General features: G+C 38.6%; 1 protein-coding gene across 8 annotated transcripts in view; it reads right to left on the minus strand.

Moving 5' to 3' along the window:
* Positions 1–1,905: 1,905 nt before the first annotated feature.
* CELF2 (CUGBP Elav-like family member 2) overlaps positions 1,906–21,909 on the minus strand; it is a 377,540-nt gene continuing 357,536 nt past the window's right edge. For 7 of the 8 annotated variants that reach the window (XM_051635638.1, XM_051635627.1, XM_051635609.1 and 4 more), the window contains 3 exons: positions 16,229–16,408; positions 12,789–12,932; positions 1,906–8,636 (listed from right to left, as the gene is read on the minus strand). In XM_051635638.1, the coding sequence (XP_051491598.1) occupies positions 8,509–8,636; positions 12,789–12,932; positions 16,229–16,408 (452 nt within the window). In that variant the 3' untranslated portion in view covers positions 1,906–8,508. The remainder of the gene's footprint in view (positions 8,637–12,788; positions 12,933–16,228; positions 16,409–21,909) is intronic. The other variant, XM_051635617.1, reaches the window with a different exon arrangement.

Here is a 21,909-nt window from a genome sequence, read left to right on the forward strand (position 1 = left end):
CATGGTGATTTTTTTCTTCCACTTAATGCTCATAAAATTTTACAGACAACAGAATCCTTTCTTAAGCTTTATTTAAGAAATCGAGTACTATTATAGTTCAATATATATAAGACACATCCAGTATTGTGTTCCTGATAGCAAGTGCATAGATTTTGTTAAGATATCATTTTTATATTTTAAATTTTTATTGTATTTTTTTTCATTTGTTACTCAGTAGCATGTTTCATGATCACACGAAGGGATATTCCCAGTGATTTTGCTAAGAGCATGAGAGAAAAAACAGGACACAGCAAAGTAGTGAAACTACAACAGAGATGAGGAACAAAAACAATCAGGCAAACTATCAGTACAGTCGATTCCTGATAAGTGAATAATCTGATTGCTTGGTCACAATGCTTTATTCACTTATCAGGAATGATTCACACTACATTTTGTTAAACTGTTTTCCTTAGCCTAATACCTAAGAGTCACACTGGGCAAAGGCACACACACTCTGGCAGGCTATTCTTTAATCAGCAACTCTTGTGACAGTTTGGTAATTTCCCATGGTGATACACATATAGCTAACAAAGAGACATTTTGCTAACACTGCAAGGTGCCTTACATAATTGAAATTAAAAGCATGCATTTAAGCAGGACAAACTGTTCAGCTGCATTGCTTTAAGAAACTCATTTTTCCCCATTGTTGAAATTAAAAAAAAAAAAAAGAAAAAAAGAAAGAAAAACCTGTGTCTTTCAGCCCTGAGTATTTAAAAGAAACCCAACTGTAGTAGAAGTCTTCTTTTTTCACTTATATTTTTGGAAGAAAAGACCCTTCACAAAGCTCTAGTTTCTTTCCTAAGACTGAGTTTGGAGAAAAAAAAAAATTAAAAAAAAATTAAAAAATGAAGAAAACATCCACAGCAACCTAAAAAAAAATCCCAGAGACCAATTCTGATTTCTCATTCATGCAAGTCAAGACTTACTCAACTGAATCCACTGGTGTCAGTATTTTCCAAATCAGGACCATGAACTCTAGAGGTGTCAAAGGACCAGGACATAATCTGAGCATCAGTTTCTGCTTTCCTGCCTGGGCTGTCCACTACAGGTGGTTTTAGATTAAACTGAAGAGTTGCATGGAAGGCATTTGCTTGGACCCCTGACAACAGACCCTGCAAGACAACACTTGAGCTTGTTTGGGACTCCAGACTTGTCATTTATTTGCCTTTCATGGAGATGGAAAAGTAAAAAAAAAAAAAAAAAAAAAAAAAGAGATTTATTTTTTAAAATATTGAGCAATAACAAACAGGCCAACTCATGAGCCACCAGAAAATGTCCCTGCTGACATCACATGGAAACACCCAGTGTGCCATGAACTCGTAAGACATTTCTTGAGGGGGAGGGATGTGTGTGTCTGTGTGTGTGAGCCAAAGCCAGAGTGCCAGAAAGACCAGGGCAGAGGAGACAAGAGGGGGGAGTGTCATTTGGGTCTCGTAAGAGCACTTTTAAGTGGTCTTTGATTCCTGAGCATCACAGAAAGTGGGACAAAGGAAAGGGACGGGGGCATATGGCTTGAATTCCAGAGAGCACTCGCCAGTGCTGCTCTCTCCTCCTTGGAATTGGTTTTGGTTTGGTTGTTTTTTTTTTTTCCTCCCTCTCCAAATTGTAAGGTTTGTGTCTGTGATCAGAGGAGAGAAGAGTGACTTTTGTAAACCAGAACAACACAGGTTTTTTCTTTTGCAGCTTTTATTTCCTTGTGGTAGAGACACTGGCTGGGGGAGAGCAGAGAGATTCTTGCAAGGAGGAAAAAAAATTACAGGAAATTAAAGAACAAAAAAAGTGAAAAGCCAACTGTAAAAATACAGGAAGAAAAAAAAGTGCTACAGTATTTCTTTTGTCCTTTTTGAGATTTGTGTATTAGTATTAGCCAATGCTGAGAATGATCTGCTTGGGAAGCCCACAGCAAAACTACTACCCATTTGAACAGGAGGGGAACTTCTTCTATTTTTTTTTTTTTTTTGTACTTCCACTGGCTGTAATAGAAAGTCTTCCTGTGCACACTTGGTTTTTATTTTATTTTTTAAGTTGTTATATGTGTAACTGCACATAAGAAGCTCAATCACCTGGTAGGCTTTTGCAGCCTCTAACAGCCCTAGTTAAGATGTGATGAGTTTCTAAGGAGAGTTTGACTAACACCATATGCCATCAGATTACTGTGCAGTTTGGAAGAAATCCCAAGGCTATATCCTCCTTTTCTTGAATGTTTCACACACTTCTGCGAAGTAGTGATAGAGTATTATTATTATTATTATTATTTTTAATACCTAGGAAGATTTGATCTCCACAATCCGCATTTTCCGGTCTGACTGAAATGCCACAGCACAAAAAAGTCTTTTCAGGTGGCTTCTGTGTGTTTGTGTGCAGAAGTGTTGGCAGTTAGAAGGCTAACAAAAGCTACCTTCAAGATGACTTTGCAGGAAACTCATTTAAAATGCTTCCTGCTCCGATAGATTATCCAAGTGATAAGGGATGACTAGGGGGAGGAAGAGAGAAAAAAGAAAATAAAACTCAAAGAAACCACAACAATGTCTAAAATGTACAAATCCTCTTTTGCCCCCCAATCAGATATTCACTTAGGTGGAATCGACTGTATCTTTTGTAGACAACCAACAAATAGAGAAAATAAAATAAAAATAAACTCAACAGGCACGTGAAACAGTGAGGTGTGTAGATGTATTACCAACACAGAATGACCACCAACAATACAACACACAAAGTAGAGAGACAAGTATTAGGAAAATGGTTTAATATTGGAGACAGAAGCAAAAAACTGCATCACACAATAACATACGTTACAAAAATAAGTCTGACTGTTTCAACTACACGGTTATGTTCACAATGAGGACAGAAGAATCAGAAAAAACTCTGATCTAAACAGCAAAAAAGCAAACCCCTAACTTTTTAACTAATACATTTATCCACGCAAAGTGACCGAGTACTCCTAATTCTAATTACCTTATTGTGTAACTGCACGATACAGAATAAAAAGTGAAACTTACCGCTTTTGTTAAGACAAAATTCTAAACACTAGATATAAGCAAAGGGCAAAAAAGAAATCAAGCCAAAGTTTTGAATTCTCTAAACAAAACCAACTCTCTTTCTACCATCCAGAAATCAAACTTGAAAATCATTCATGATCGAGGGGGCCCACAAGAGTAAGCCACAAAAATTTCCATTTTTTTTTTTAATCTCCAGTATAAAAAATTCCACTGGTACAAAATGCATAAGTACAATCAAGTTGTAGAAATAGGAAAGCCTGCTTTTTTTTTTTTTTCCTTTTTTTTTTTTTTTTGGTTCAAATTCCATCAAACAACAAAATCCAAATGCATCAATAAAACAGAAACAATACTCAAATGGTCTTACAGTTTCCACTAGATTGCATTAACTTTGGCTTTTCTCAGACAATACTTAAAAACTAGTTTGTAATTCTAAACAAAATGATAGTATTATTAATCTACAAACAACAATTTTCACAGCACAAAAAAAACACAAATACATAGGTTTTTTTTTCTTTCTTTTTTTTTTTTTTTTGTATGACATTATCCAAAAAGGTAATGAAACTACAGGATATTTTTTTCCTTTTGTTAATTAGCACTTAAGATAATAAAAACAGAAACAGTAAAATGATTCCAGAGTAGCACAAGCCAAGGAACTGTAACCCCTATGGTGAAAGAAAGATGAACTTGTTACTCCTTTGAGGACTGCCATTTCATTGCAATTAGCTAATTTGTTTGAAAAAAACAACTAGTTTAGTCTTTTGATTAGAATTTTGTGAAGCAATTTCCCTTGTTTTTCTTCCTCTCTTATTAGGCCCTTGCACCCTTGCAGCTTTTTCCTTTCAAACTTTTGAAAGAGAACTTTGTAATTTGTCTCCAAGGAGGCATGTGTTTGGGTTTTTGGTTTTGTACTCGATTTTCATGGATTTGTTGTTAGAATTTTATTTGGAGGTGGACACTTTTCTCAGCACTGACCCATCTCAGTTGACTGGACATAGAGAGACATTCCTCCTCTCCCACTGCTAAGCCAGTGTCCTGTGTACTGTAGTTTGGGGCAGCCCAATTCTGAGCTACCTCACCTGAGGACCAAAGGCCTCACTGCTCTAACTGGCCTGGAAAACCCACAGGACACACCAGGGCATCTAAAAAAGCTTTGGAAATTTATACGGTGGGTACAATGAGAAAAATTTGTGAAACAGTCTAAACCATCCAAACAATGATCTCATATTATATATATATTTCTACATATATATAATATAATGGAAGTGAGATGACACTTTGAAGATGCAAAATTGCTGCAAGTAGTACAAAATAGCCCTCAAAGGGTGTAGGAAGGCCCCAGCAGTAGTAAAAACATGTGAGAAAAGTGTAGATCATTTACTTGTAAGTGCATGTGCTATAAGAAGGAAACTTTTTTGCATCACTAGAGGCTAGTCCTTTCCATCCCAGGGCTCTACATAAAGAAGCTTTTAAGTTGGGGATGAGAGACAAGAGTGCACCAGCTGATGTTGTTCGTATAGGACTTGGGTTTTAATTTTAGGCGGCTTCAAAAATAATGGGATAGAACTAGGAAGTGGAAGAGGGTATGGCACTTTATCATCAGTAGCAGGTACTGCTGTTCCCATGCATTGGATTGGCAATGAATTCTCTGTACCAGTAGCAAAGAAACCAAATTTGGTTGTTGGTCGCTACTTGTGCGGTAGAAACGCAATTTAATCGGACTTAGAAGGCAGTGGCAAGGGCTACCAGCATCTTTTTTTCTGGTTCCTCACTCAGAGCTTCCTCCAGCAAACACCCACATCAGTCACATACATATTCCCATGGACTACTCATACAAGTAAAGTTACTCCTCTCTGTAGGAGTGTCTGCAGGAGTAAGCCGATATGTTGCCGTGACAAATCATGGCAGGTAACACCAAACATTACAGTGTATGTAAACTTTATCCATAAAAAGTAGTTTAACTGCAGTGCACACTGAATTTTCATCCAGGAAGATCTAGTGCATCTGATTTAAGCAAAAGTTCATTTATTTAAATTACAAAAATATTATTTATTTATTATTATTATTTTTATTATTATTTTTTTTTTCTCCTCAAGGTTTTCAAATGGTGGATTTGCCACTCCTGTGTGGGAGTGGCTCACACAATAGATAATTAAAGAATTGTTTTCTTTTTCTTTCATTTTATTAATACTGAATAGCATATTCCAGCAGCATATTAAAAGCTCTTTAAGAAAAGACAAAATCCCCCAAATCTAAAAAGGAAAACCACAAGTTAATTACTGTTTTAAATAATTTTAGTTATAGATACAGAAGAAATTTAGACAGCAGTAAAATATTTTTGTCCTTCAGATCTGCCCTGTGCATTGTTCTGATTTCAACCATGTATTAAATAAACCACAAAAAACTAAGTATATATATATTTATAGATATAGATATATATATAAAAATAAACAGCAAAATGGTGAATGTATAAAAGGTATTAACACTCAAGACAGCTCTGGGTGGAAAGGGTTAAAAGTTCAAAACTTTCTCACCTTAGAGGTTTCCATACAATATGAAGAAAATACATAGTGAGGTTTGCTTTCACAGCATTGATGTGTGCAGAGTGGTTAAAAAAGTGAAACATGGGCACTTATACAATGTTTTACAAAAAACATCAAAGAGAAATAACAAACAATAACAATTCAGGCAACAAGACCACAGGATAGCAAGTTAACAAACTTTTTAACCTCTTTTTTCTTTAAATATTAGGGATTTATACAAAACACATAATAAAATACCCATGTTATCAAATTACTTCACACAAGAAACACACTGAAGCTCTAGGAAGAAAGTACCTTTGGAATTTGGCACTATAGTTTCACTGATTATTATTTATTTTTTTCTTTAAAAGAAAAACCGATCACATTTTGCTGAACACAAACACATCTAAATTGTTCACAATAAAAAAATGACATCAATGCGTCACAAGCCAACACAAACTTATTCTGGAATATTTTTGCATTTTTTCACATGAAATTCTTTTTTTTTTTTTTTTTTTTAAGCAAACAACTTTTTTTGTGTTTTTTTTTGTTTCGTTTTGTTTTAAATCTTGCTTTTTGTTCTTGTTGTTCAAGTAAACCAATTTTCAACTCGCCTTTTATAAACATAGAACACTTAAGACCATAAGACTCATGATGAAACCACAACTTAATTCACAGAAGCACCAACGTAACACATTTTACAGTAACCTTTCTTCTGTACATTGAAACAGTATAAAATATAGGTAATTTCATGTGCATTAAACCATGGATTGTCTAACTGTGAGTCAGTTCAGCAAAAGGTGACACAAGTAGGTAGCATTTGCCCTAAAACAGGGTAAATATTTTTCTTATACTAATCTACAAAAAGTGGTTCTATATATATACTTTAATGAGAAAGTGAGCCACCTAAAATGGCCTTATCAAAAAACTTTACACTGCCTGAAAAATGTAAAAACTATTACAGACCTCTAGAGACTTAAAATCAGACAGTTTTATTTCTCAAACTGTTTTGGAAGTAGTCTGTTAGAAACCAACATTCTGTGCCTCTGGACACATATTGCTATTGTCACCAGTGACCAGGCAGAATGCCAATCCCTGTATAATACTTTCAAGTCTGTTTTTTTTTTTTATTATTATTTTTTTTTTACGAAATGAAAAAAAAAAACCAAACCAAACCAAACTCAAAACCCAACAACAACAACAAAAGAAAACCAACAGGAAAAGAAGAAAACCCAAACAAAAAAAAAACCCAAAGGAAAAACGAAAACAAACAAACAAAAAAAAAAAGGAAAGAAAGAACAAAACATTTTGCCACAGGTTGTTTTTTAAATCCTATCATTAATTTATCTAATAATAAATTTCAGTCTTGCATGAATGCAGCAATGTTTTTTCACATTGACTTCCCAGAATTCATAGCTAGATGAGGTCACATGCAAATTTCAAAGGTCAAACTAGCTCAAAGGTCAGTAGGAGAACCAAATATGATGTGAGGTCAGAAAGACATCAGAAACAATGACGGGACGATGAGACTTTTTTTTATTTTGAGACGCCACAGGGACATGCTAGGCAAACGATGGGCTAACGGGCATGGAGATGTCTAGGGAAAAAACAAGGAAGAGGAAAAAAAGTTACACAGAATCTATGCAGCACAAACAAAATCACTTTTATGGGTGCAGGAGAAAAACTAATGCAAATCTTTTACCAGTAGAGTCTATGAGCCGTTCACGTAATTTGCATTAACTTACAATACTTGTCAACAAGAGCACAATGGAACCCCAAAAGGATCCATCTGAAAGGAGTCAGAGAGAATGGATTCCTCTTTGGGGAGAAAAGAGAGGAAAGAACCAGTTTCTACAAATGTAACAGAAAGGTAACGGGGAGGAGGGAAGGGTCAGACAACTGAACTTTAAACTAGGTAATGGAAACTACGAACAAAATAACCAGACAAATACAAACAAGAGGATAAAAGCATGAACTGTAAAGGTGTAGGGTTCAACAGTGAAAAAGAGCCCATTCTTGGCACAATTACTCTAGAGACTACTTCAAAGGATCTAGCTAGCATAGAGAGCTGCTCTTTAGGTACCCAATAAGTTAACAATAGGCAATAAATAACTTCCATTATTTCTGAGGCAGTAAAAATTTTGTATAAAAATAGAAATGCTTTTTACAAATAAAATTTACAGGCCTGTGGCTTTCTTTTTTTTTATTATTATTATTAAATTTATCTCTCAAGAAACATCAAGTATTGTCACTCATTTTATTTTTTTTTATTTTATTTTAAACCCTGTAGCTTTAGAAACAGATCTCTAAATCTTTTTTACATTAATCCTTTCCAAAAAACAAGAACTTAAAAAAAAAAAAGTGAAATATAAAGACGACCAGTGTAAAATCAGACTAATATATAACAATACGTTGATTTAAACAGAAAAAAAAATAAAAATCAAATCTTCTCAAAAAACAAGTTGATGTAGTGGAAAGACTTGTTTCAATTTTTGTTGCAAAGTAAGTGCTTCAACTGGCATGAGGCCGTTTTGTTTAACCTATAAACTGCTGGTGCCACCCTGGTAAAATATGATCCATCCATAGAAAACAACTTTTATTGTGTGCTAATGGCACCAGGGTTCACAGAGTTAAATTGCACATTTTTTGTGTCTGTGTGTGTGTGCTGCTTTGAATTTCAAGACGTTTATTATTATTATTATTTTTAAAGGAGATAAATTATGCTGCAAAATAAAATACAGTAACACAACTCAGTAATTACTTGGCAAGGAAATGGGAGCCAAGTGTAATAAGGACAAGTGGGGAAATGGAAGTGGTAACTGTAAAAATAACTGTCTCTTGGTGAAGGTTGGCTATATGTTCTTTCTTAACCCCCCTGCAGAGGACAGGTTTGCTCATGGGACTTACCCTAAGAAAGCTAAAATAAGAGCAGTAAGCATCTGGGGTTAAGATCAGTAAGGTTTGCTGTCATTTTTGGAGCGTTTCAGCTGCACCTTCAAGCGTTTCATGCCAATCTGAAAGCCGTTCATAGCCTGGATAGCAGCTTGTGCAGAGACTGGATTGTCATAGCTAACAAAACCTACGAGACACAGAACGGAGGTGGGAGAGAAAGTGAACAATAGGTTAGAACAAATGTCAGAAGGTTTTTTGTTAGGATTTTATTTTCACTGTTTATTTGACACATTTCCCTCACTTTCACTTAGTACTTTGATCACACTTCATATCCCATTTCCTCTCCCATTTTCTTTGCCTTCCCCTTTGCAATATTTCTTTACTAGCTGGGACGCAGGTGGCCAGTTTTGGTGCAATGCAGTTCCCAGTCTGTTATTTAGCTACCTACCTTAGAGACTGAAGATATTATTACTGTGACACTTTTCACTGTAATATCTACATACCTCCCAGTCTCTTAGGAAGTACTATTATGTCACTCTGCAGATGTGAAGCTGAAACAGAAAGCCTGGTTATGGAAACAAACCCCAAACTTCAATGATTATAGCCATTTCCACACCTGAATGTGGGTTCACGTGTACTGGTCCTGTGAGCTATGAAATGCTTATCTCCTTGGGTTTAGCCTAGGACAGTTGCAGTATTACTATTTTGTATTTTTACAGCTCCTTTCAGTTCAAGATCTCAAGGTATATTAAATGTTAATTAATTCAGCCTCTTGTTCCCCAAAGGGGTGTGCAAGCATCAAAATTAAGCAGCATCGTAAAGACAATGGCAGGGCTTGACGAGAACTCCAGGTCTTCTGCTCCTTGGTTGTGAGCACTAACTAGGAGGATAATGCTTGCTTGGGTAATTCCGAATGGCTGGTCTGGCTCAGCTTTCTTTTCCCCAGGAGGCTAAAAGTGCTCTGTTCATAATGGACTCAAATCTCCCTGATTCTGGAAGCTCAAAATTCATTTTCATATCTGGGCCTCCCACTAGTAATTGCAAAGCTTGCCTAACGACTGCTCTGCCTCAGCTCTGGCTAATTACTACTGTACTCAGCCTGCTATTATGCATCTGCTTTGAAATGCTCCCTCTTCTTTCCACTTGAATTTGCCTTAACAGATATTCCTTCATTCCAACAAAACATGGATCCCACACACTCTGTTTTTCATCCTAACACACAGGCTTCTCAGGGGCTCTCTTCTACCAGCTTGCTTTATTTGTGCTTAGTATCTCTGTACTCTTCTGATTCATAACCTCTTTTTATAATCATTTTAACCTGTTCTTTTATTGCTCTTTCTTACCTCACACAGCTGCCCTCTTCCATCTTCAATGTCAGAATGATACAATTTCCCCATTGTAAAGAAAAACCCCCTCCTATCCAGTCACCTGGTCCTTGTCCAGCTGCCCTCCTTCATATGGTTTCACCTTAAATCAACTTTACCAAACTATTTAACTTGAGACTCTTCTCTGACAATTCAGACTAACTTCTGCTCCTTCCACTCAAAAACACCTCACACTTAAATCTCGGCACTTTCTCCCGGCTAAAGTGAATTTCCTCTATTCATGTTGTTCTGTTGATTATCTGTTACCTCCTTAAGGGATAATAAGTGTGTTCTTTTATACCTACCTTGGTTTTAGTAACTCTTGCTACTTCCTTGCATTCTCCACTTGATAATTTCCTCTTAATATTACTGGATATCCTGAGGCGCTTCATCATTCCCTTCCTTCCTTCCTTCCTTCCTTCCTTCCTTCCTTCCTTCCTTCCTTCCTTCCTGCCTTCCTGCCTTCCTGCCTTCCTGCCTTCCTGCCTTCCTGCCTTCCTGCCTGCCTGCCTGCCTGCCTGCCTGCCTGCCTGCCTACCTTCCTTCCTTTCCCCTGTTTTCCTCTGGGAGATCTCCAGTGTTCACATGACTACAATTGCTATCTTAGCACTGCACTCCTGTGCCTATTTCCATCAGCTCAGAGATCTCAGCCTTGATCTCTAGGATAGTCTCAGGGATAGAAAAGAGATCTACCACGAGTTGGAAGGCAACTGCAGCACCTTCAAGGCAGGTGCTCCACAACTGAAACAGCTACTCTTATCCACCTTGACAATTCAACACTTTCCTCTACAGCTTTTCTGACCTTCATTTGGTTCTCTTAAGTGATAAAGGGTTCTTCAGATGCACTATTGTCCTAACTTTTGGGTTGGAGGACAGAGAAAAAAAAAACAACTTAAAAAACCCCCAAATATGGGACCGAAACAACAAACAGATTATTCTTGCTAATAAAGCTGAGGAGGTACATACAGAGTATGATAGTATGTTAAACTAGCAGGATTAATTCTGGCTTTGCCTGTGATTAGCAGTATCACACAGGTTGTCACCTACTGAATCAGAAATTCTAAACTTCCTCTGCCACTGCAGTATTTTTTGTTTAAAAAGCAGAACTCTCACTGGTGGCAGAATATCTGGGGAGAAAGAATGAGAAATTGAAATGTTAGTGAAAGCTGACTAATGCTAAAGGGACAGAGGACTCCTCCATCTGCTGGGTGTTGACCCCTCTGTTCTCCCTCAAACAAGATAACCTTGGTACATCACTAAGTTAGGTAATTTTGTCCCATAAAGCCAGACAAACGTGTAAGTAGATAATCCAAGAGTAAAAGGAAACCCACATAAAGCAAGTGTGGGAAGCGAGCTGAGGAATTGAGCCGCCTGCCCAGAGTAATCTACATTGTTTCAGCAGTCACCACAACTGCTGCATTTCGATTACCATAGCTTGATTTGACATTTCATCAAGATTCCTGCAGACCTCAACAACGATTTTGTCACCCCAACACACTGACAGAACCGGCTATGGATCAATAGGGAGTCCATTTCAATTTTACTTTCCAAATTTGCTACAGCCTCAGAGACTGTTTTAACCCACTGCAGAAACATGCCAGACTGCATTAGTTGAGGTATGAACAATTTTTGGTAAAGCTTTAGAAGGTGAATGCTTTGCAAATGGCATGAATGACTATGGAAAAATGCAGAAACAATGTTGTAACCTTTCTCTGAACCAAATTAACTTTCCAAATGTACTAAGGGCTTGATGAATTCTACTTGTGTTTGGGTATTGCCTGTTTAAACAGTTTAGATCAACCATTTCAAGATGGCTTAAAGCCCGATAGCTGTTCTTGAATGACAAGTCCTTAGACAGATATATTTTAAGAAAACCTAGATTTAAAAATATATTGGTCTGTAAGCTAAGAAACATCTATTATGGTTACAGGGACACTTCAAATGGTGACACTTCAAAATTAAGAGATGGTGCAGAGCAAAGAGAAAAAATGTTGGTACTAAAGAGTTTTGGAAACTAAGGGGTTGTCTGGACTGGTTACTCTTCTGTCATACATGCAGCTGCATTTCTTTACTCTGGGATGGATTTGTCACTTGTAGAGCTCCAATATTTTAGGTCAAACCTTACAAAACTTATCTTTAAGAGATTCTGTCCTCTGCCTAGACCTTCCTCATGGCTTTCACACAACCACATTTATTAGACCAATGCTCTAACAGATTGCCACTCTTACATTCTGTACTTCACTTCATCAGAGCACTGCACTGGTGCATCTATGCTACTCAAAGGACATCAGCCCACTTAATCAACCCTAGAACTTGTTTTACACCAACGTGTCATCTTTATCTCTGTTGTGACGGAATTTTCTGGCAGCTAAAGTGTTCTCTAGGAAACTTGACACTCATGGTGTGAAGGTCCCTTCACCCTTGCCCCAAGGTAAGGGGAGATGCCACCTTCTGTAACACAAAGGAGCCCACCCCCAAAAGCAGGACCTGCATATCTAGACATCAACTGTCTGTAAAGTGTTCTGAACCACATGCACACACCATTCAATCACTAATTGCAAAATCTTGCACTTAATTGAGAAGAATGAAACTCCTGTAATGTAGAAGTAATGGGTTAAACACAGAGCATTTTTAAGTGGCTCAGCTATACAATAGAGAATAATTAGGTAACCATAATAAGGCAGTTTAATAGTATACTAAATGACATTCCCCAACATAGGGTATAATTAGTTTCATGTACTTGACACATTTATGCGAGATGTCAGACTGAAGATTACTATTGTTTTTTCATATCTAATTTTTAGTTAGAACTAGTTTGTCTGCATCTTCCTGCTTATTTGAGGATTAAGAGTCCATTATTTTTGGAGAGAGATTCCAGTCTGACATTTCTCACATTGCTTTTGATTTTCTCTCCTGGCCCCTTTTCAGTACAGTGCATGTGGTTTTGACAATTTGATTTATTAAATTTGACATACCAAAGCACTTGCTGAGATTGGTCTGTTTGTCAATGAAGACTTTAGCAGAGATAACATTTCCAAAAGGCATGAACATCTGCAGAATGTCCTGGTCTCCAAACTCCTGGGGGAGGTGGTAAATAAAGAGGTTTGCCCCTTCTGGACCTTTAGGAAAACAAACAAAGAAGTATGAAAATAGCTATTACAAGAGCCATGTTTAATCTGTTTTTCCATAATACTTACTGAAGGTGATGGTCAGAAAGCATTTCACTTTCCAGCTTTGAAGGAACAAAAGCAAGTGGATCAACAAAGGAACAGAGCTGAAATGCAGCTCTTCAGAGTATCCTATCTTGAAAAGTGTTTACTTGATAATTCTACTACAGAAGAAGTTAAACTGCAGCCTCTTTCTTCAATTTACTTGAGTGTCTTTCAGTATAATTAGGGTTAGGAAAACAGGTACACAAGGTATTACTCTCTCATAATACCCCAAGAACTGCACAAGAGTCCTCTGCTGCCTCAAACACCAGCATGGGCTTGTCAGTTTAAATCCAGTTGTGGGAACTTACAGAAATGCAATGAGCTGAGCTCAGATTCGAGTGTCACAGATTTAAACTCAAAAGGGCATGAACTAGCAGGAATGGGAATAAAAAGCATAAGACAAAGCAAACGTTGTGACTTGGAAATCAGGGAAGTCGGAGAAAGATACTCGGAATTAAATTTGTACTGACTCACTTCAAAATGACAGTGTTTTGGTTTGGTTTGGTTTTGGCTTGGTGTTCTTCATAATACAAATTCCCCCTGGAAAGCCCTGTTTCCTGAAGAAACTTTGTAAAATAAATAAATAAAAAATAATTCAAAATAAAGTAGTTGGGTTGAAATTAAAATGGCTTTAGACAAAGTTGAGTTTGCAAAGAAAGGTGCAAACTCAAAGGTGCTTTGAATGTGCTTTTTTTTTACAGCCAAAATGTGAGATACACATTATTAGTGCTGTTGGTTTAAACATTTAGCTGGGCACTAATAGGCAATTTTTTTCCCCAGCTCAATTGCTCCTTTACAATAACATAATGGAAATGAGCAACGGGCACCTGGAAGAACATGATCTATGATGAAGCCAGACATGTGGCCTTCACATGCAGACACCAGGAGTGTTAAGTGATACGTGAAGAGAACAAATAATTTTCGTAAAAACTTGTCTAGAGTAACCTTTTTAAGTATTCCCTTGCTTAATGGAACATAAGTATGCCTCAGATGCGATGTCCTTGGTTTTCTGGAGAGGAAGAGGAAAGTGCACATAAGATTTATGGAGTACCTTCCACAAGCGTCACAATGCCTCACCTCTCTCATAGCAGGAGGACCAGTCTGGCTTGCTCTCCCTCAGCCTGAAGGAAAAGGCTGCAAAGTTTGCTCATGAGAGAGGACAAATGGATTACAATAAAAATGCTATTAAAAAGAAAACTGTTTTTTTTGGGGTGACAAAAAAAAAAGAGGGAAAAACTTTGCCACCTGAAATGAGTTCCTGGAACTTTCTCCTTCCAGGAAATAATATTTCTTAAAACAGCTAGAAAAAGCTTATTAAAGAATAGTTCAGAGCATATGTGTGAAGCAGTTCACTGTGCTTTAGCATTTAATATTCATATAGGATTTTTCTCTGGTATTTGTTTATCCTCAACCACTCCCCACTCTTCACTATTCCATCATCAGAAATCATGTTAAGATACAACAAAAAATTGTCAGTATTCAGTGATGGAATTTACTCACTTTAACTTAATCCCTTGTCAACAGAAACAAGACATATTATAAAAACTCTATATTTTAAAAGAGACTCTGACAATTCACAATAACAAAAATTAACCTGCACTTGATATGAATGTTTACAAAGAGACAAAAAAATAGAAAAAAATCAAATTGTGCTCCACTATGTAGTTTACAATTACACCAAACAAAAAATTTATTTCTGGTGTCAAACAGTCTCTTGTCACTGACAGAAGTGAGATGAAAAATGAAAAAAACCCCACAAAAATGAGGAAAAAAGAGTTGATTAAAAAAAATCCTTTCATTTGAAATAATCCAAGCTGTTAGCAGTAAACGAAGCAAGGAATTCAGAGAAAATATACACTGTAATTCCAGCGTCCCTGGAATTAGTCAGCCAGCTCAGGCAATGTCAAATTTGTCTTCTTAGGAAACACATCCCAAAACAGCACAAGATAACTATTTCAACTGAGAATAAAAAAATTTCTCTTGAGGATATTTCACTAGGTTTATTTGCAAAACTTAGCCCTGGCAAGAACACTTGTGACAACACAGATACAATCGTGGAAAGCATGCAATATTTTCCTGTCCTTCTAGAATTAGCTGGAAATTGGGACGAGAGAAGAGAAAGCAGAAACAAACCCCCCAAATGTCTGGGAAGTGTGCAGGGGAATGGAAGAGAGGAAAAGGGTAACCTCATTTTCCTAAACATCTTGTAATTAGTATTCATTTATTCTTAGCAGTAACTTCCTGAGGTCTATTTGCAGTTGGGGCGGGGAGAGGGGGCAATCATTCCCTTGGTTACTTCCCGGTAAGACCCACAATTAAGCAAAGAACCCCTCAAAGTGAAGACAGGTCTCGTCACGAGCTCAAAACCTTAAACCTCATCAGATTAACTCCATAATTACAGAAAATGTGAAACCAGAGGAGAGAATGACACCCGTAAAGGGATGATTTTTGTTACAAGTGCCTTTTTATGTGGTAAATCCTTTTATATGAGAAAGGATGATTGGAGGGCTGGAGCACCTCTGCTAGGGAGGCAGGCTGAGAGAGTCAGGGTTGTTCAGCCTTGAGAAGAGAAGGTTCCAGGGAGACCTTACACTTCCAGTACCTGGAGGGGCTACAGGAAAGCTGGGGAGGGACTTGTGACAAGGGCATGGAGCGACAGGATGAGGGGGAAAGTCTTTAAACTGGAAGAGGGTAGATTTAGGTTAGACATTAGGAAGAAATTCTTTACTGTGAAGGGTGGTGAGACAGTGGAACAGGTTGCCCAGGGAAGTTGTGGATGCCACCTCCCTGGAAGCGTTCAAGGCCAGGGTAGGAGCAACCTGATCCAGCAGGAGGTGTCCCTGCCCGAGAAGGGGGTTGGAACTAGATAATTTTTAAGGTCCTTTCCAATCCAAACCATTTGATGATTCTATGATGCTATGATTAGGAAGAAATTTTTCCCTGTGAGGGTGGTGAGACACTGGCTCACCTGTCCCAGGGAAGTTGCGGGTGTGGTTTGGACCTGCCTGGTGTAGTGGGAGGCATTCCTGCTGATGCAAGGGGCTTGGGACTAGACGATCTTTAAAGAAAGTAACAACACTAAACAGGAGCAAAACGGAATCAGAAATCAGGCCACTAGAGGTGCTTCGTTAAGCCCCTGCGGAGAACAGGAGCCAGGACAGCGCTCCCGTCTGGCAGCGCGGGGCCGGCTGGGGGGCACTTACCTTCCTTCTGGCTGCCCGCAGCGCTCTGCTGCTGCAACAAGCTCTGGCTGTACAGGGTGGGCAGCGCGGCCGCCGCGTACTGCTGGATCCCTGAGTAGGCCTGGGTGAGCGCGTCCATTGTGCCGGCCGTACCGTTCGTCAGGCCTGTTGCGCCGAGTCCTCCGTTCAGGGCCGCCATACCTGAGAGCATTTGAGCAACTTTACAAAAAACCCAACAATAGAGAAAAGAAATTGCACTTGTTCATTAGTGCTTTCCGAAAGTCGTTGGTATTATATGACACTGACAACGACGGCAGGGCATGCAGCTCGGCGCTTTCACCAAATGGGACTGGAAACAAAGAAACACGACTTTGGCGCCAGGATCACTTCAGCACAAGGGTTGCACAGTCAAACGGACTCGCATGCAGCCTGCTACTGGCAAGTACTACAGCTTGGTGCTCCTGAAGACCTCTCTGCCCTCACTCCTCCACATTCGTGCTTCTGCCAGAGCTTCTGAAGCCTGCAGAGCGGGACCCATTTGACCTGGCCACCGGGAAGAAGCAGACTGTGAGGAAAACAACTCTTTCTGACTCTGGTCTTTATCAAGAGGACATGACCACACCATATCAGGAGTGCTTTGCTTATACAGTTAGCAGAGAACCCTGATGAAGAGCATTTTGAAATAACCCCCTGTACAATCATGGGCTTCATCCCTCAGGTTTGCAGTAGAAAGGACAACTGCAACGCCCTGTGCTTCCACCCTCCTCCAGTTAACTCCATTTACTCCAGAAGAGGTGAACAGCAGCACACCTGGAGTGACTAACAGTGCTTCATCCAGACCACGCATCTTTCACGAAGAAACAAAAGCGTTTGGTTCTAGCAATGCTTTACTTCTCACTGGAAGAAGAAGTTTTTTTGTTGTTTTTTTTTTTGGTGTTTTTTTTTTTTTTTTTTTTTTTTTTCTGTAAAGTGATTCTATATCCCGATAAATATCAGATTAATTTAACTGGGATGACTACCAGCAAGGAAATTTCAGACTGGATTGCTAGGTGTGCAGGAAATACCATCCCTCATCCGTGCAAACGGTGTGGTCTGCAAAAGAAGTTTTACTCTTATAACTTGGTGGACAAATTCTTGGGCTACAGCCTCTCTCCCTTTCTTCTACTCATCATTATGGCTCCTAAATAAGCCATGGTGAAGTTAACAGTGTGAGGAGCTATCAGAAATTCCAGAAAGACTAAATTTATCTTGTTAGAGCTACAGTCTCTTTGGCAGTTGAAGGGGTGGCAGAGCTCAGAAACCTGCTCATTGCCCACACCTCTGACTTGTGCCAACTGCAGGAGTAGCACTCATCAGGACTGAGAGCTAAACCACATTTTCTGCACAAGTAGCTATCTCATGCTCCCTAGTTTTTAGGTGAGCTGCTCACAAATGATGTAAAAGGGCTTAAACAGGCCCCTCAAAGTACAGTAGATCAGTCACCAGAAAAATGAGGCACCCAGAACCACCAGATATAATTTCTTAGACATTGATTGTGAAGTGTTTTGGTTGGCAAAATGGTGGGTGAAGACGTGACTAGTGGAGCTGTATTAAGATCCAAAAAGGAAGCAACATTGAAGAGAAATAATAAGGGGTTATATGATTATTGGAGAAAAGTGAGGAAATTAAGCACAGGACACTTCATAGTGAATTAACAATGAATTCTATTAGACTGGGAACCAATCTTCAAGGAAAGTGGCATAAGCCTTATCACATGAGTAATTCAGAGAGAGAAAAAAATACAGCAGGGAATTATTCTCCATTGACAGAGGAGGAGAAAGATGCTGACCTACTAGTTTTCTTCCATTTCTTATGTAGATTCAAAAAGTGTATTCCTATGAGTCTCTGATAATCAGGACAATTGCTCAAGTGGCACCTTTCTGGCTCCACCAGAGACTCTACCAATTAAGAGAATTGTTCTGCATAAATTATACCTTCTGATATTACTACAATTTGTGTGACTAAACACTTGACAGAGATGTGATATTCTTAGCCTTTCCTTAATAAAATGTCTCTCCCCTCCACCCCACTTCAGAGCATTGCTGCATCCAGAGAAGAGGTACTGACTGCCAGTACTGTGAACAAAAACCTCTGTCAGAGCACCAGCCAGCCAGGTGTTTGGTATAAAACAGAAACTTCGAAACCAAGATAGCTTTTGAAGCATCTCTTATCTAAAAGACAGGACATTTGGAAAATGTGGATTCAGAAAATTATAACATTATTACTGTTATTATTGTTATTATTATTATATCCTGAGCCTAACCTTAATCTGCTCTGATATTTTTGTATTTATGTTTGTGTCAGTGCTTTCATGTGTGTTAAAGCACTGGTTAAAGTAAAAGCTCCTGATAAAACAGCTTGTATCTTTCCTTTTATTATAGTGTTGAAATTACTTGGTAATAGAGGAAGCATTAGGAAAACATGTTATCTTTTGTTGAGTCATCAGCCTATTAGATAAACATGCTTTGTGTTGCAGTGGGAAGCATCCTCCCCCTTCTTTCACCTAAAATCAATAGCCCCTTCCCACCAAATGATTTCAGATTAGAAAACATCCAGACAGTCCCAGCTCACTGTGCTGCTTCTGGGCAGGGCACGGCTGCTGCTACTGCAGCACACGTGTCTGAATACTCTTCCCTCCTGAGCAAAACAGACCTGCAGAAAGCTCTCCAAATTTTTTTCTATTCTCCCTTTTTACATTTTTATGAAATCTGCAAGGTCCAGCTGCACTTATACATCTCTGCCATCTCTTTATTATCTCTACCAGTGCACCTCAGTCTGCTATTGAACTCTGGTCTCTTCCTCACTTTTGTGAAATAACCTTATAGAGTCTTTCATCTCCAGTCTTCTACTTTTTTGAGTTATTCTACATTATACAGAAGTGACAATGCTTGGCAAGCCCAAAGGTCTCTTAAAGTGCTTTCCAAGAACCTTCAAATCTGTCATGAGTAGTTTTATCTCCATTTTACAGATGTAAATATGGGGGCAGAAAGGCTAAGTGACTGTCTTGGGTTCACGCAAAAATATTGTGCCATAGCTGTCCAGAATCTTTAATTCTTTCTTAATTGTGAAGAATTTCTTCCTCTCCTCTTTATAATTTTTTCCTCATTATACATAATTCTTTTTGCTAGTTACATAATTTAAATTTATGTGCCCAAAGGAGACAGTCTAATGTGTTTGTCATTTAATGTTTTAGATGCTTCGAGCACAAAGGAGGGAAGACTGGGTGAATCCTCACATACAACTGTTGCCAAACCCTCAAAGACAGTTAAACTTACCATACTCCACTTTCTTTAATTTTAAGGCTTCCAGACATCTTTCTAAAATGCTTGTCTCTACATTATCCACCTCCACAACCCAGCTTCTTTTTCATGGACCCAGAGAGGATCCAGAAAACAGCAGAAAACAGATAAAAGTCTAGTGAGCTCAGCTTGGAAGACATTCTCCCTGTGATTCTCACATACAGAGCAGGAAATTGCTTCAACAGAAGAGCACCTCCTCCAACACCTCTATGTACATCAATGCCCAAGCCTGGTGCCACTTTCTGATTCATTTTTGGGTTAATCTTTGGCTGGCTTGTGCTTTGGATCACTCTTTGTAATTCCCCAGTGAAAAGCATGGAACTCAATTCCAAGTTCATCACAGTTACTTTGGAACCATGACCAAATGATGTCTGAATGTTTTTTACTGGAGTGCTTGTCACCACAGCATAACGTGAAACATCAGAGTCATTCAGTGTGAGGTTTCCTGAAGGCAAACTCCTAGCCAGGTTTGAGCATGAACAACTGGATCAGACATGGTCACTAGGAAATGCACTGGCTCATCATTAAAATAGGCAGGGGATGTTGTTATAACTTGAATAATGCTTCGCTTTCATTAGCATCACAAGCACCTGAAATTAATAAACAGTGTCACCCTTTTGACAGAAACAGTGCCACAACATTGTGTTATGTTGTAGGGAAGCAATTTCCCCTTTTTAGATGTCTCTCACATATGTATACACAAAGACAGACATATGGACATACATTTTGTAAGTGCTATACACAAACAGATATTGTAGGCACATACACTCCCTGTGTCCACAAAAACATCCATGAAGAAGATTTGGGACTAAAGCCACTGTTGGTACAAGTCCATGGAAGTAATGGTGGCTTATAACAAGCTGAAAATTGGTACTAGGTTGTGAATACGTCATTAATACTTCAAATGACACATGCAGATAAGTTTGCACACACATCACCTCAAAATACTTAGTGAGAAAATGTAAATTCTTTGCTTGTAGCCTAGCAAGAAGAGTTAAAAGGAGTGCAACAGAATGGTTCCCACGCAAAGTCAAGAGCTCAGAGGTGACTCATTCTTGCTTGGTCTTGATGAAAGGGACATTATCTTGGAGTGCTTCAGTGTGCCTGGGGTCTTAGTACTTGTGGGAGGGAAGGAGTGGGATGCCATACTCTGCTCTTGATACTTTTACTTCTTATAAACCAAGTAAAGCACAATGACTGTTTATTGGGAAAGCACATCTAATGATTTCTTACTTAGGACAAGGTTGCTCTCTTGGCAAGAGAGCTCATGAGAGGAAGCAAGTTCGTTTTTCACACATGCTATTCTCAGTGCCTTGCTTTAAGGCTAATATAATAATAAGAAAGGGAACTAACATCAGCCCAATACTTACTTTTATTAAGTTGTTCTTCAGTCATATTTACTATGAGGTTGTTTGTGTGAAATACGTATGTCCTTGCCAGAAGCAAGACCTGTTTTTTACGAGACCCCATGCAACCACTCAACATTGCTACATGGACATCCATTAGCCCCCTTCCTTCCCAACTCCCAACACTGACAACCAGAGATCACAGAACAAAAGGATTGAGTGAGCAGCCAAGTAACAGTGACAAAAGGACATCATGCAGAGCATCAGAGTGAGCAAGAGATACTGAGGAGGACATCCATTCCTGGGGTACATTATGATGGATCATGGACTGGCAATGACCAAATAAATTCCTTGCATTGCAAAAAGAAATGCAAGGAGCAACAGCAGCTAAAAAAAAGGGAGGGGGAAAATGCAGCTGGACCAATCTCTTCCATTGCAGGCAAAGGTGAAGTCATCATATCAGAAACAATAACACAAAAAAAGCCTTCTTCTTCAGGAAAATCTTGACCAAGGCTAGGAACAAGGAAGAACATTCTAACAACTACCAGCATCTACTTAGCTGGAGATGCCAGGGTTTATGATGTCATAGGATAGATGTGCATGCTCTGGTATTACAAGTGACTGACTGCATCATTCTCTTGTACTTGCCAATTAAAAGCCAAAACTTGCCTTCATTTTTAAAGTATGTTGCTCTCAAGTAAATTTAATAATTCCTACAGACATTATAAAAGGACTGCTTCTGTGGCAAACACCTTTCTTATCACTACATTTCCAAGTGAGGTTTTGTACATTGGGGTGATATACCTGTTGTCAGACTCCTGAAATGAAAAAGGAGCCTCTCCTATAAACTAGATGACCCAAATCCCTGGTGACACTTCTTTTAACTTCCATATGCCCTGCAAGAAAAGGAGCATTTGTGCAGGGACCCAAGGGACTTCACTTTGCAGAGCAAACTGTGTGAAACTAGAAGACTCCAGAACTGCATATGCATCAGGAATGGAACTAGATCAACTTGACC

Source organism: Apus apus, chromosome 1 (genome assembly GCF_020740795.1).
Source record: "Apus apus isolate bApuApu2 chromosome 1, bApuApu2.pri.cur, whole genome shotgun sequence".
Taxonomy (NCBI): Eukaryota; Metazoa; Chordata; class Aves; order Apodiformes; family Apodidae; genus Apus; species Apus apus.